General features: G+C 43.0%; 1 protein-coding gene across 1 annotated transcript in view; it reads right to left on the bottom strand.

Annotated features, from left to right (window-relative positions):
- The window catches only part of xylt1 (xylosyltransferase I), a 120,515-nt gene extending 107,946 nt beyond the window's left edge, over nucleotides 1-12,569 (bottom strand). Inside the window, exon 1 of the mRNA XM_054778101.1 lies at nucleotides 12,228-12,569. Coding sequence (XP_054634076.1) covers nucleotides 12,228-12,515 — 288 coding nt within the window. The 5' untranslated portion in view covers nucleotides 12,516-12,569. The remainder of the gene's footprint in view (nucleotides 1-12,227) is intronic.
- Between the last annotated feature and the right edge of the window lie 1,333 nt (nucleotides 12,570-13,902).

Raw genomic sequence — 13,902 nt, 5'->3', positions numbered from 1 at the left:
CAAATAACCCACCATTGGGCCAAAGAAATAATAAGTTTAGGCGTCTGGATTGAACGGCTTTGAAAACAACCTCAGTTTTCCAGCGTTTTACAATGCCCGATGACGACGTACGGGTTCTGAGTGAAAAGAGACGAGAAGCACGTTTATTCTTGCACCTAGCTCGTCTTAGCCGTAAACAGACATTCTCAACGCACACGTAACACAACAACACACTTGTGGCCTTTGCCCCATGTCTAACGCTGTAAACAAAATATGTGTGTCATAAAAAATATGTCACATATGCCATGTAGTTAACTTTACTTCCTGGTCGTTGGCGGAGCAGCGGGGCACACGCTTATCTGCTCCTCTCCCATGTTGGTGACGCCGGATCCTTCCGGTCTTGTCCAGTCTGGTCCACGTAGACCAGTATTTGTCGATATGTTGTGCCTGTATTTTTGTGTGTGCCTCGCCTGGACTGGCTCTCAAGCATTTTTTGTCCCTGTTCTCCTGCCTCGCTGCTCCGCCCTTTTCTTTGCTTCTTTTGCCCTTAGCCTCCCTTGTTCTTTTCCGTCTTGTCGTACGTGGTAGGGCGAGCGCCTTCTGTTTTGGTCACCATTTTGGCGTTGTTGCTACTGCCCGGTATCGCCTTTTGTTTGCTGCTTTGTTCTAATAAATGACCTTTTGCATTTTGGGACTACCTTGCATCCGTGTCTGCGTTTGGGTCCAAATCCTATTTCTTTAAGTAACCCAAATCCTACCGGATGTATTGCATCAATAAACGTAAGGATTTTTGCATTGAATTAGCGGACATTTTATTGTAAAATGTAAAGAAAAGAATTCTAAAAAATGAAAACGGAAAAAACAGAATTTGGGAAAAAATAAAACGGATGTCCTAGTGCCCTAAAGATACCATTTAGATGTTTAAAATAATCCTTTGATAGAGTGATGAATGTAAACTTAGGCCTTACCTATTTCTTGTAGGTTTGTTTCCATAACGGTTTGTCTCCGACTACACAATCTTAGCCACAAACACTTTATACTAACAAGCCTTCAAACCAAACCAGGTTTCCATGAGGATTACCCCGGATTTGAGTCAATGTCGGATTTGTAGAAGGGATGAGACGTTTATCTTTTTCTTCCACCAAACATTTCTTTCCTCTTTTTCTCAATCTCGCCTTTTTCTTTCTGTACCCGTCTCGTGCTCCCATTCTTTCCTTTCTCACGTATACTTTTAATCACAGATAGAGTCAAGTATGCTGTTCTGTTAGCATTCAGCTCCAGTGATGGGGAGATCAAAAAAAAAAAAAAAAAAACACTGAAGGAAGACAGAATAAAAGCGTCACTGTCTGTAGCGCACTACTGCACTACTGCTTGGGGTTGGGGGGACAAAAAGGCTTTAAATGAAAGGGAAGATGTTCCCGGTGTCTTCACCATGTCACATCATCCCATGTGTTCAAGTTATTTCCATGTACTTACAGTGTGTGTGTGTGTGTGTGTGTGTGTGTGTGTGTGTGTGTGTGTGTGTGTGTGTGTGTGTTGGGTGGGACAACATTCTTGTAAATTTGCATGTTACACGTGGACCAGCGTGTTGCATGTCACCGCAGTCGCACTGCAGAGAAGTGGGCAATCTGCCGTGAAGACTCCCTCCACGACAGGCTGTCAAGTGATTTTCAGCGTGATGTGGCCATTACGGCTGAGAGACAAACATACTCCATACTGTCTAATGACACCAACAGAAGGTTGTTCACGGGGAACGCTTCAAGGGATAGAAGGACAGCAGATGCAAAGTGATTAAGGCTGAAAAATAGTTTACAAGCGCACAATGCGACAAAATAACGTCCATATTATGCTAACCGCGTCTCCCCCTGGGACTTCACACAAAATGTTTTGTTTAGGACAAAAACATATTATGTATATTATGAATTTTATCGTTAGTGACGACCACCATCACCAGCAGCAGCTCGCGCTCTCCAGGAAGTAGTGTACGGTGGATCCCAGCACATTCCCCATCCAGCATTTACGCTCGGGCTCTGGGCGATGTGGACCAAAACTCATATCCTGATGTACTTAGGCGAGGCGAGATTTTAATTTTACTTTTTAAACCACGTCACTTGGTTCTGCCTGCGTGTTTGTTCACAGCGACACGCGCAGGTGTGATTGGGTATTACATCGTTTTCACTCAGCGATTCCTTTCCATCTGGATGCAACGATTTACTAACCCGGCGCTGCACGGACGCGACTTCTTTTCAACCTGCCAAAAAATAACATCTGAGGAAAATTCCCGCGTGGACAGGGTCTTATTTCCATTGGTTGATTTTTAGTACATTTTTCTGTACTATGGCTTTTGTCAGTTTTCAGTTATTTCAGTGACTCTTGTCTTGTCTTGTCCTTCTTTGGTGGAAGGGTGCCAACAGTTTTGACCAGGTGTTTATTTTCTAGTTTAGAAAACTTGCAAGTGTTTACACAGGAATGACAACGCTGTCGTTTTCAAAAACGGTGGCATCCAGCAAACCAGCAGCCAAAAGATGTGTTCTATTTAAAAGAAGCCCCTAGAAATCTATGTAGGTTCATTGATGACTCTAAAATGTGACTGTGAATGGCCGTCTGTCTCTGTTTATCTATCCTGTGATTGGCAGAACCAGGTTTTACACCACCTCTCAGCCTAATTCAGCCAGGATGGCCTCTACTTGATTGATGAAGGCTGTTTTGTTCCAACAAATAGCGGGCCTTCTTTTGTCCAGTTGAGTAAATAATGGTGTCCTAGAATACCTTTTGGATATTTGTCGAAACGCAAAGAGAGTAGCACAACAAATATATCCTAAAATGTTGTGTGTGCAGGTACAGTATGTGGGTGCTAAATATCAATCTGACCAGCAGACAGAAACATTTAAATGACAACCCCCCCCCCAACACACACACACACACCTCCCCACTCCCCGCCTCGTCTTCATATCTGTCTTTGTCTCTCGCAGGGTTGTCGGCTAAGCCTCTTACCTACAGGATTATTGGCAACACTCGGTATTATACAGCTTCATTCATCTGGATGATGCGTTATTAATGTGTTGGGAATGAAACCATCTGTAACAGCGGCAGAGGATGATGGGGGAGACGAGCGGGAGATTGGAGGTCGGGGCAGAGGGGGTGCCTCGCAGTAGTGGGAGAGGTGGTCTCAGTTGTGGTAATGGATGTCTCGAGATTAGAGTGCGTCGTGGTGAACACACAGCCACACAGATTCATAAAGTTATTTTTGAAGTCACTTTAAGATGCAGATCACTCTTTGGGAATCACAACTGTCTCTGTGATCTCATTGGAGAATAACAAGATTGCAGTTTTAATCTCGAGGCTGGGATTTGTCATTTTCAGACAGCCCTGCTGGGATAAAAGCGGCGCTGGGCTCACAGAAGGTGTGGTTCTCTTTGATACACATACCTGTGCTGTAAGGTAGGCAGCGTTGCCAGAAGTACGATATTTATCATATGTACTGTATGTACGATAATTTCCCCATCTGTACGATGTACGAGCAGTAACTCCCCAAATGTACCACAATTTGACTCCTTCAATACATGGCAGTCGGCAAACACAAATAGAATACATCCTGCACTGCGCCTAATGCTGCGAATTGTCTCTTACAAACTGGTGGGGTCACTGTTCTGCCAGTGGCAGCTTTTCTCCAACTGCTGCTCATTCATTCATTCATCTTCTAAGCTATCCTGACTCGGGTCGCGGGTGTATGCTGGAGCCTAACCCAGCTGAGCTGACAGGCGTACACCCTGGACTGGTCGGCAGTCACACATATAAACAAACAACCATTCACACACACAATCATACCTATGGACAATTTACAGTCGCCAATTAACCTAACCTTTTGGAAATGTGGGAGGGAACCGGAGTACCCGGGGAAAACCCGCACACGCGGAGAACATGCAAAGTCCCCACAGAGATGGCCAGCAGAGATTCAAAGCCAGATGTTTCAGATCTCCTGACTGTGTGGCCAACATGCTAACCACCATGCGGCCGCTGTTAAATTCATTTAAAAGTAAAACTGCATTATAAGCTACATTATACATGGCCTGCGGTCATGTTTTACTGTAGCACTTGATGCCAACTTGGGTATGTATGCTAATTTTCCTAAAAACACAATCATTTAAAGCTTCTGGTACAATAACTTGTCATCTCCCATCTCTACAGTATTTCAGTAGGGAATATGCTGTGGAGGATGATGGAGCAAATAATAAAGACAATAAAACTCTTTTCAAACACTCCAGCGATGGATGACGAAGGCGTAACGAGTCAGGCTGATGATGCCCCTCGCGCATTTGATTTTTTTCATGATTCCAAATTTGTAAATGTGAGAAGTTAACCGCTGTAAAATGCAAAAAATCACATTTCTTTTAACCAAAGTGAATTGTTCCCTTCTCTTTTTGTTATCCTCTTCATGAACAACCTGCATTAACATGAAAAAATCCAAAAGATTCAGTGCCTCACCAGCTTTGAACCTCACCGCACATCACTGCAAATGTAACCTTTGACCTTTTTGACTTTTGATTGTGCTACTGCCGCAAAGAACGTGAAACACTAGCAAGTCTTACTGCTTTGAAGGAAAGTTGGCCTGTTTGTGTCACAGAGCCATTTGTTAATAGCCATTGTTGAAGCGTATGCTTTGTCTGGAATAAGCGCTGATGCCATAAATGATGGCAGTTTGAAAGTCTGCACGACTTAAAGTGATACTTCGGATTTTTTGACATGAAGTTGTATGACATCCCCATCAGCGTCGTAGTACATCAACAGTAACTTACCCACGGGACCAAATGGGGGGTAAGTCACTGTTGATGCACTACGCTGCATCAACAGATGGGTGGGTGGGACTGTGCGTGGTGCTTGTCACTGCCGTTCTTCCAGAGAGAGGAAAAGCCAACGTTTGTTTGGTTTTTGTTTCTTAGACAGCTGGAGAGCAGCAAGCCAAATGCAAGACATGCTCATGCTCTGCTAAATGAATGAATGAATTTGACTGCCAAGATGGAGAATAATATATCCAAGCTCACCAGGAGGTGATCAGACTTTTACAACAAAGAATCAGCACTTTTCCTGGACAAGGGATAAGGTACATGTACTTCATACACAGATAAAAAGTAAGAATACAAATTATTTTTAGTTAATTATAGTATTAATTATAGTATTTGGAAACAATGTGAAGACATTTTATTTCAATGAAGACACTTATTTACGTTATGCATGAAAAGTGACACTTTACAATGTATTGTGCAATTGAAAAAATAATTGAATTGATATTATTTTTGTATAACACACCAAAAACAGAACAGATGCACCTTGCATCAGCATGAAATATTTGACAACTGTAATGTGAACGCTTGTTATAGGCCTGACCAAAGTACACCCACAGGAGATGTTACGCCAGTGACATACTGTAGTGGCAATAAGTCTGTGACACCATTCATCCTGCAATATAAAGTGCATGAACGCAGCAAATCTGCACATTTGAGATGTACAGATGTTACACTCGCCCCACACCGCTCAACTTAATGATGCAGTAACCATGTGCCCAGTTAAACATGATGCTAATGGACCTTTGCCCTTACTGTCATCTCCTAAGCGAAAGTCAACAGAGCTGACACGGCTGGGATGTGTCATGCCAGCAGGTTTTCTATTCCCGTGTGTGTGTAGTATTTCTAACATCCTTACACCTGTTGGCCAATTGCACGGCTATTCGTCCTTGACACAAAGTCAGCAAAGAAGCAAAAGAGGGCCCAGGGACAGCTTACATGGACACCATGCACAACATTCAGCACCTGAGCTCCAAGGAGTGTTTAACGGGCTGGTGTCTGTGTTTGAGCTGCTATGGAGACGCAAACTTTTGGTCTACACACCATAAATAGTCGGAGGTTTTAAAATTCCTTTAAAGTGTGATGTGCTAGAGAAAAATGAGCTCCAAACTGCATTTAAAAAAAAAATGCATTATAATAATAATGAAACGATTTCCCAGTGCGGGGTGTGAAGTGCGATGGCGTCATGTGTACAAATTACACTTGAACATCAAAGTGTGTGTGGGTTTTCGATGTGTCTCTTTCAAGTCTGAGGTGCATCTCGCTTCTCTCTGATCTAAGTATGTTTCCACCTCCGTCTGAGACTTAACAGCACTTGATAAAGAGGCTCAAAAACCAAAGATGGATGGACGACTGATCTGTACGTTATTTTCCTCTCATTAAAGGATTCACAGAGAAGCACTTTATTGATGTAATGATTGGGATGTTTGAATTTTGAAACCACTCAGTGCATCCTCAGAGTGTGTTTGGCCTGTAATTACGTAAGGTTTGAGGCCTGTTTAAAGCAGAATGGCTCACATTGCAAGGCCATTTACTTACAGGGGAGTGCCAATTTAAAAGTCAATTACCACGGCTAAACTGGCTGTGCTATGATACTCGAAAAAACAACACTGACAGTGACTGGCACGTAAAATGAGGTGGAAACAAATGTCTTTGCCAAGAATGTAATGTGAGACACAAAATCACGTTGGTACTACTTTGTCACGTCAACAATCCATACGATTAACTCATTCAATCCCAGCCATTCTCAACCCCAAATTCAACCCCTTCAGTTTTTCAAGGCACACAGAATAACGTATTCTATGGCTATATCAACGTGGAACCTACCAAAAAAGAAATACAGATTTTTGTTAAAAGATACATTTCAAGCATAGCTTTCACTTTGACACAAATTTTTTGCTTTTGTGACGGCTCAAATATCTGAACAACCATACCGTAAAACACCATGAACTATTTACAGTGGAACTGTGTGTGCACACGTGCGCGCATGTGCGCATGCGTTCAAATTTCCCTACAATGCGGCAACCTTCTGCACGCAACACTCCTCCATGCTCTCTCACTTCCTCCCTGCTGCCGATGGCGTTAATACATGCAAAAAGATCCATGCTGAGCTCTTATCACATGCACTTCTGCCACCTTGTGGCCGTTTTTCTGGCTTAAAACAGCATGAAAAGTTACCTCTTTTACAGTCATGGAAAAAAATGATTAGACCACCCTTGTTTCTTCAGCTTATTGATTCATTTTAATGCCTGGTACAAGTAAAGGTACATTTGTTTGGACAAATATAATGATGATAACAAAAATAGCTAATACGAGTTTCATTTAAGAGCTGATATCTAGCAACTTCCTTGGTTTTCTCAATAATAACCAAAATCACTTAAGTTCTTATATATATATCTATATCTATATCTATAGCATTGTACTGCCAAAAAAATCAACTATTATGAGCTATTTTTGTTGTCATGGTTATATTTGTCCAAACAAAGGTACCTTTAGTTGTATCAGGCATTAAAATGAACAAGAAACTGCAGAAACAAGGGTGGTCTAATCATTTTTTCCATGACTGTATTGTGCACTTGCATCATCGCTTCTTTTTGCCTCCCCGTAAAAGTCATGTAAATTCGTCTTTGCTATTGAATGAGTTTAGCACAACACAATGACCAGCTCAACAAAGACGTTAAGATGTAGTGTTTTCAGCAACAGACAAAAGACTGCTTTTTCAGACATACTTAAAGGAAAGTATTTTGTATGTAGTTTTGTGCGCACTCACGTATTACGATAAACATGCTCATGCACAACATGTGGGTGTTTGTTTGGGGCGGCACCCCTTCAGTTGCATGCGTGTTGCTACAACTCGCCGTTGGTACGCGTCGGCCTGCACAAAATGTCCATCCATCCACTTTCTACCGCTTATCCTGTTCAGGTTCGCGGGGAACTGCAGCTTATCCCAGCTGACTTTGGGCAAAAGACCACCCTGGACTGGTCGACAGTCAATCACAGGGCACATTTTGAGAGCAACCATTCACAACCATTCACACCCACATTCACACCACGCTGCCTGCACAGAAGTCAGGTGGGTCAGCCACTAGATCATCTGTGACTTAGCGCAAAGTATCATGGGTACTACGCCATATTTCTGATTTTGAATCAGTGTCACTTTCGTTGTTGTCTGAATGTTGACAAAAAAACTGACAAATAACCCGGAAATGCTCTGAAGCTCACATTGTGTGTCAATGCAGACGTCAGCTCATTTGCATAAATATTTCACTGATTCACTTTTAGCAAAGTGTGTGGAATACGCTGTTTACGTTTAATGGGGTGTAACGTTTTGTCCGACTTTGGTCAAAGTACATTTTTTGGTGGTGGAGGTGTTATACATCATGGCAGATGAAACTTAAGTTCCACCGTTTTGTATTATTGATTTATTATGTGTCTTTGTCACAACATGACGATGCGCAAACGTGCTGAAACTGACCTTAGATTGTGTTTTATACACAACAGGCACAAAGGAAGTATTCAACACTGTTTACTCAATACGTTTGCAGTACATTTTCACTGTAATCTGTGCGTCATGACCCTCGAAGAAACTGATACGCCTTTCAGGTGAATCACCCACTTGCGTTTGCTTGCTTGTGACTCCTCACGACTCTCACTTGCGCCCCGCCTACCCCCACTGGGACAAAGAGACTGAATGACTCACAGGAGGGTTCACTCATGCCGTTCATTCCGCTACATAACCAACGCACCCAGATGTGGAGGCAGATGCACAGAGTGAACTCTCTTGTCATCTAGCCTGTTTGGTAGAGAGAGAGGAGGAAAATAAACACGAATGCACATGTGAATATATCGAGGCCGGCAAAATGATCGAGTTAACTTTTGTTATAGATATCCGTAATCGGAATAATGAGGATGAAAATTACATTTCCGTGTGTGGCTTGTCTGTTCACCGCTTACTTTGCTGCTGAGGCGCAACAGCAAATCAGGAGGGGAGCTTACTGTCAGCTGACTGACGTCATGTGACATCTACAAAGTGATGTTCATAACAACATGCGATCGACCCACACTACCTTTGCGATCAACATAACGGGCACTCCTGCTGTACACACTTAGAAGCAAGGCGACGTTACACGCATTACAATGACTAATAGGGAAACTCTTTACGACATGTGGACACTCACTGGAAACAGCCTGCCTGTGTACGACTACCACAGCAGACGAGAAGAACAAGGAGACGAACAGATGTGAACAAACTTCCTCTACCGTATGCTGAAAACAGATTGTTTTCATTCCGGCAATTTCCTTACATCTACCGCTAAGTCTGGCTAGATTATCTTGTCTCAATAATGACAATAATGCAACACATTTGCCAATAATAAAGACTCACAGATATGTATTAAAAATAGAAAATGTACAGTAAAAGACTGTATTGGGCGAGGAGGAAAAAACATGTCCACACTCCTGCATCACTTCCCACAAGACAAATCAACCACTAATGACAAGTTTGACTCCTACCAGCCGGGATCACATAGCCATCATATTACAGTGTTTCCATCCAGCACAAGTCACCACATAGAAATCTATCTATATAGCCATTGTCATACTGAGGCTTCTGGCTCCGTCTACTGCGGATGAGAAGCGCTGCTTTCCCCTCAATGAGACACAGTGCCTCATGTAGCGTCGCTTGGCGTTTATGCGTCACGCTTAAGGACGGACAACTCTGCTCTGCCAAGCCACATTCTCCACCAAACACGCACACGCATCCACAAAGATAGGCACAAAAAAAAAAAAAGGAACCATTATCCACTTGAGTGGAGAGACGTGTCTAAAAGAAACCAATTGAATGCTTTCAACTGTCGTTGCCATCACCTTTAGACATCCCAAGGACATGGATACGGTCTCAGAGTCAAGTGTTAATAATGAAAATGCATTTAAGTAAATCAGCATGAATGTACACTGAATCAAATCTAACAAACTGGTGTCTCATTCGCTATCGTATTGTACAGTCTCTACAGAAAGAACCGCAGACCAACTTATGCACTCCGAACAAGAAAACACGTCTGAATGGCACTCAGTAGCAATGGCGATCTGCTAAGGTCAGACAATGTTGAGTTGGATCAGAAAATGTTGCACAAAAACCCATTATGGTTCAGTACAGTCGGCCCTCGTTTATCGCGGTTAATTGGTTCCAAACCCAAACGCAATAAGTGAATTTCCGCAAAATAGGATTCAATATTCCTAAATTATTCATAAATGAAATATTATCGTAGTTAGAACATTGAAAACCTGTTCATGACTTTGTAAGTTCAATTTTTACCATTATTAGAGCCCTGCAGACATGAAATAAGACCCCTATTATTACACTCTGTGATTACAACACATTGGTAACGCGCAGGCTACGGTATCACTGCAGAGACACGAGAGACGGCCACGGCTTTGAACATAGCATAGCTAACTAGTTAGCCTCTTTAATAATAATTATAATAATAATTTAATAATAATTTCTTTATTCTAAACTTCAGAAAGGGTTTCAAGAAGAAGGACTAGGTAAGATGCCAAGAACTTAGCGCTTTTACATAAAATGGGGAGAGAATTTTTTCATGTCGGACATGCCATGGCTGACTCCATGCAGTGTTCAGGTAATGTCAGGTCTCATCAATGTTTTGTGTCATTACCGACGCCCAGTGACCACAACACTACATGTGCATGTTTTTGGTATGTGGGAGGAAACCGGAGTACCCGGAGAAAACCCACACACGCACGAGGAGAACATGCAAACTCCACACAGAGATGCCCAACGAAGATTCAAACCCAGGTCTTCCCGATCTCCTGACTGTGTGGCCAACATGCTAACCACATAGAAATTGTAGTAGTAATGTAGTAATGTAGTAATATTTGTGTAGTCTTGCTCATAAATAAGCTGTAAGGAAAAACAAATATAGTCGATCTACCTCATAGACAGATGGTTCTGGGTTCCACTCTCGCTGGGCTTGCTTTGTTTTATTCTGGGTACTCCAGTTTCCACCCACAGTCCAAAGACATACATGTTAGGTTTATTGAAGACTGTTATTTTATTAGAGATTAGCATAACATCCTTGGCAACGGTTTTGTATTGTCACGATGCCGGCAGGTGGGACGAACAGTCTGACCAGATGAAGTGACTGTCAGACTGTAACGTCTGTGGAGGAGACAGATGATACAGTGCAAGGCTCAGAGGGACTGACTGTGCGCGAAGGACACAGTTTATCTGCGCCCATCACAAATGTCTGCCGGTTGCATGCAGTCTGAAAAGCAGATTTCCACTAAATGTCTGGCAGGTTTACGACGGGAAAACGCCAGCCACAACTGTGTCCAATTTCTTTAGGGCAGCCTGACGGCTTCAGAAGACCACGTGAAAGAGAAGCTCAGTTTTGGGGAATTTAATGCCAACCATCAGGCTGTAAAAATGAATCACATGCTGCGCGGAAGTCCTGTTCAAACACAAAGCTGCTCACTGTGCAACCTCCAGGGCACAAGACCCAGTCAGCTGGGTCTGCTAATAAATATTTGGACTTATTTGTAGTGCATAAGGGACGGAAACAGCTACGCCTGTGCTGAATTTCCTCTCAAATGTAATCATTACATGTTGGGGTTTACCTTGCTTTCACATTCAGACGAGCTTCAAGTCTTCACATACATTTACGGGCTACAACGTTAGGTACGTTAGGTACTGAATACTACGCAATGAGAGCCAATACAATAGACGTATCGAGAATGCTGCCTTCACGCAGATAACAATGCTAGGTTTTGTCAGAGAAAAGGAATGTTTATTGATCCTGTGGTTTCAGTCGAGTTGCACAGCATTGCGTTAATATCGCCAATACTTTACGTTGGTAAATGAAAGGCACATCATGTCTCAGTATGAGGTAGTGCATTTTTTGCTAACAAAAAGAGCTGTGTTGGAGCTCATTTGATTGAAGTGTCCCTACTGTTATGGCCAGTTAGTGTAGTGTTCTGATGTTTGTGGACCCATTACAACCAACTGCACATATCTAGCACAATGCCTTGCCTACTACGCTTTCAAAAACATTTAAGATCAAATGAGTCTCCTTTTGCTCTGGAGTGGCCAACAACACTGAGTTCAGATTTTAGCACAGCTTTGGAATTAACATCTCCAGTCTGGAGTGCTGTGATGTGCCTCCTGTCGTCAGCATCAGAGGAGTAAAGGGGCCACTCGTGTGTGTGACTGCAGGCATGCTATTATTTGCCTCCAGGGCTGCCTCGTTTCCAGACAACAAATAATAAAGATGCTGTGGAGGCCCGGACCGTGTGCTTGTCTTCTAGACTGGAGATGTTTGGACCCGGCTGCCAGCCCATCTCCATCCTCGACTACACGCACTGTCCAAAGCGGGCATATAACATGTGTCTTACCGGCTGCTGCATGTGACGAGAGCTTCCTCTTCCAGGCGGCGGAAGATGCTGCCGCCTCTGCCGCTGCCCCCCATGCTGGAAATAGTCAATGCCAGCGGCTTTGTTGTCCGCCACCCGGTCCCTCTTCTCCCGCACGTTGGAGCCTCCGTCTCCCCGTCTGTCTTCGCCCGAGTCAAGGCTACTGAAGTTCCACACAATCAGCGTCTGCACCAGGAGTACCGTGAGGGCTGCGATAAGGGCGGACCGAGAACGGCGAGCCAACCTGCGAACACACACGCCGCCAACCATCTTCGCAGCGGGCTGCACGATGTTGGAGAGGCGTCGGTGTGTGTGTACAGCGAGGCTGGGGAGAGCTGTGGAAGTACGAGGGAGGGCGAGAGGGGAGGGAAGCAGGGGGGATAGGCGGGAGGATGAGCCACACAGCGGTGGAGGAGGCTGGAAGAAGAGGAGCAAGACAGGGCCACCTTGTGGTGGAACCCGGCATAGAGCTTCACCGCTGAGAAAACTGTCCATGTATTTTACAAGTTGGTTCAAACACTACCATGTTCGTATTTACAGTAGGCTGTATCATACACTAGATAACTACATGGTGGCATCCATCCCGGCTCTAATACTCATGATAATTACATTGAATTATTTATTTGTGTATTTAAAAAAAGACGCACAGTCCTTACTTTACACGAATCGACTTTACACCAAAGTGTCGGATTTAAGGTCACGATTCGGTTCATTTTCAGTACAGTAAGGGAGCAAAATACAAAAACATAAAACGGTTCAGCTTTTATGCTGCTTTAATGATTTGAAATGAATGAAATATAATACAGTTGTCCCGCGTCACATCATGGCTCAAATTGTGCGGCTTCACTTTATCGCTGGTTTTCAAAAATATATTCATTAATAAACCATGCTGTTTTGTGGCTGAATACGGTTTATTATTTGTCAAAAATATGCATATTTAAGCTAATTTGACAAATTTTTTGCTTAAATTAAGCATTTAAAAGCATCAAAATTTAATTCAAATTTAAGGCATTCAGAAGATGCATTCAAGGACATGATTCTATGTAGTATTCGACACTGGTCACACTGGTGTGAGTAATGTTACTTTAATGTTTGTTCCACCTGTTTGTTCGACCTGTTATTGCAGGTCTGAATGATCTCATAACAGGCACAATAATAATAGCATATAATAATAAGCATAACAAAAACAATCATAACAATAACACTGCTACTGTTGCGGCCGTAATCCACTCCAGACTAAACCTCAAGTGTAAAGGTGACTACAGGGGAGGTATTTTATGTCTAATGTTAAAAGCAGGTTTTCTATGCTCTCACTATGAAAATATTTGATGTATAAATAAGAAATCCTACTTCACAAAATTCACTAATGCGATAAATGAGGGATTACTGTAAACAAATGTGATTCTCAAATAAATAAATAAAAGTATAGATATAGAGTTTCGGTACACATCCCTAGTGGTGCTGCTCTGTATGCCTGGATGTCCACGTCTGCACTGAACGCCTCACCTTTTCGCTCACTCTGGAGGTGCATTGCAAAGCCTAGATCTCCACTTCTGCTTCCAACATACACTTCCTGTCCCTCTATTTTATTATGTTCTGTGTGGGAAATCGTTACGCCTCGTCCACCCATCCATCCATCCATCCATCTTCTACTGCT

Source organism: Dunckerocampus dactyliophorus, chromosome 6 (assembly GCF_027744805.1).
Source record: "Dunckerocampus dactyliophorus isolate RoL2022-P2 chromosome 6, RoL_Ddac_1.1, whole genome shotgun sequence".
NCBI classification, from domain to species: domain Eukaryota; kingdom Metazoa; phylum Chordata; class Actinopteri; order Syngnathiformes; family Syngnathidae; genus Dunckerocampus; species Dunckerocampus dactyliophorus.
Note: the sequence above shows the minus strand (reverse complement) of the source record. Positions and strands in the feature narration are given on the sequence as shown.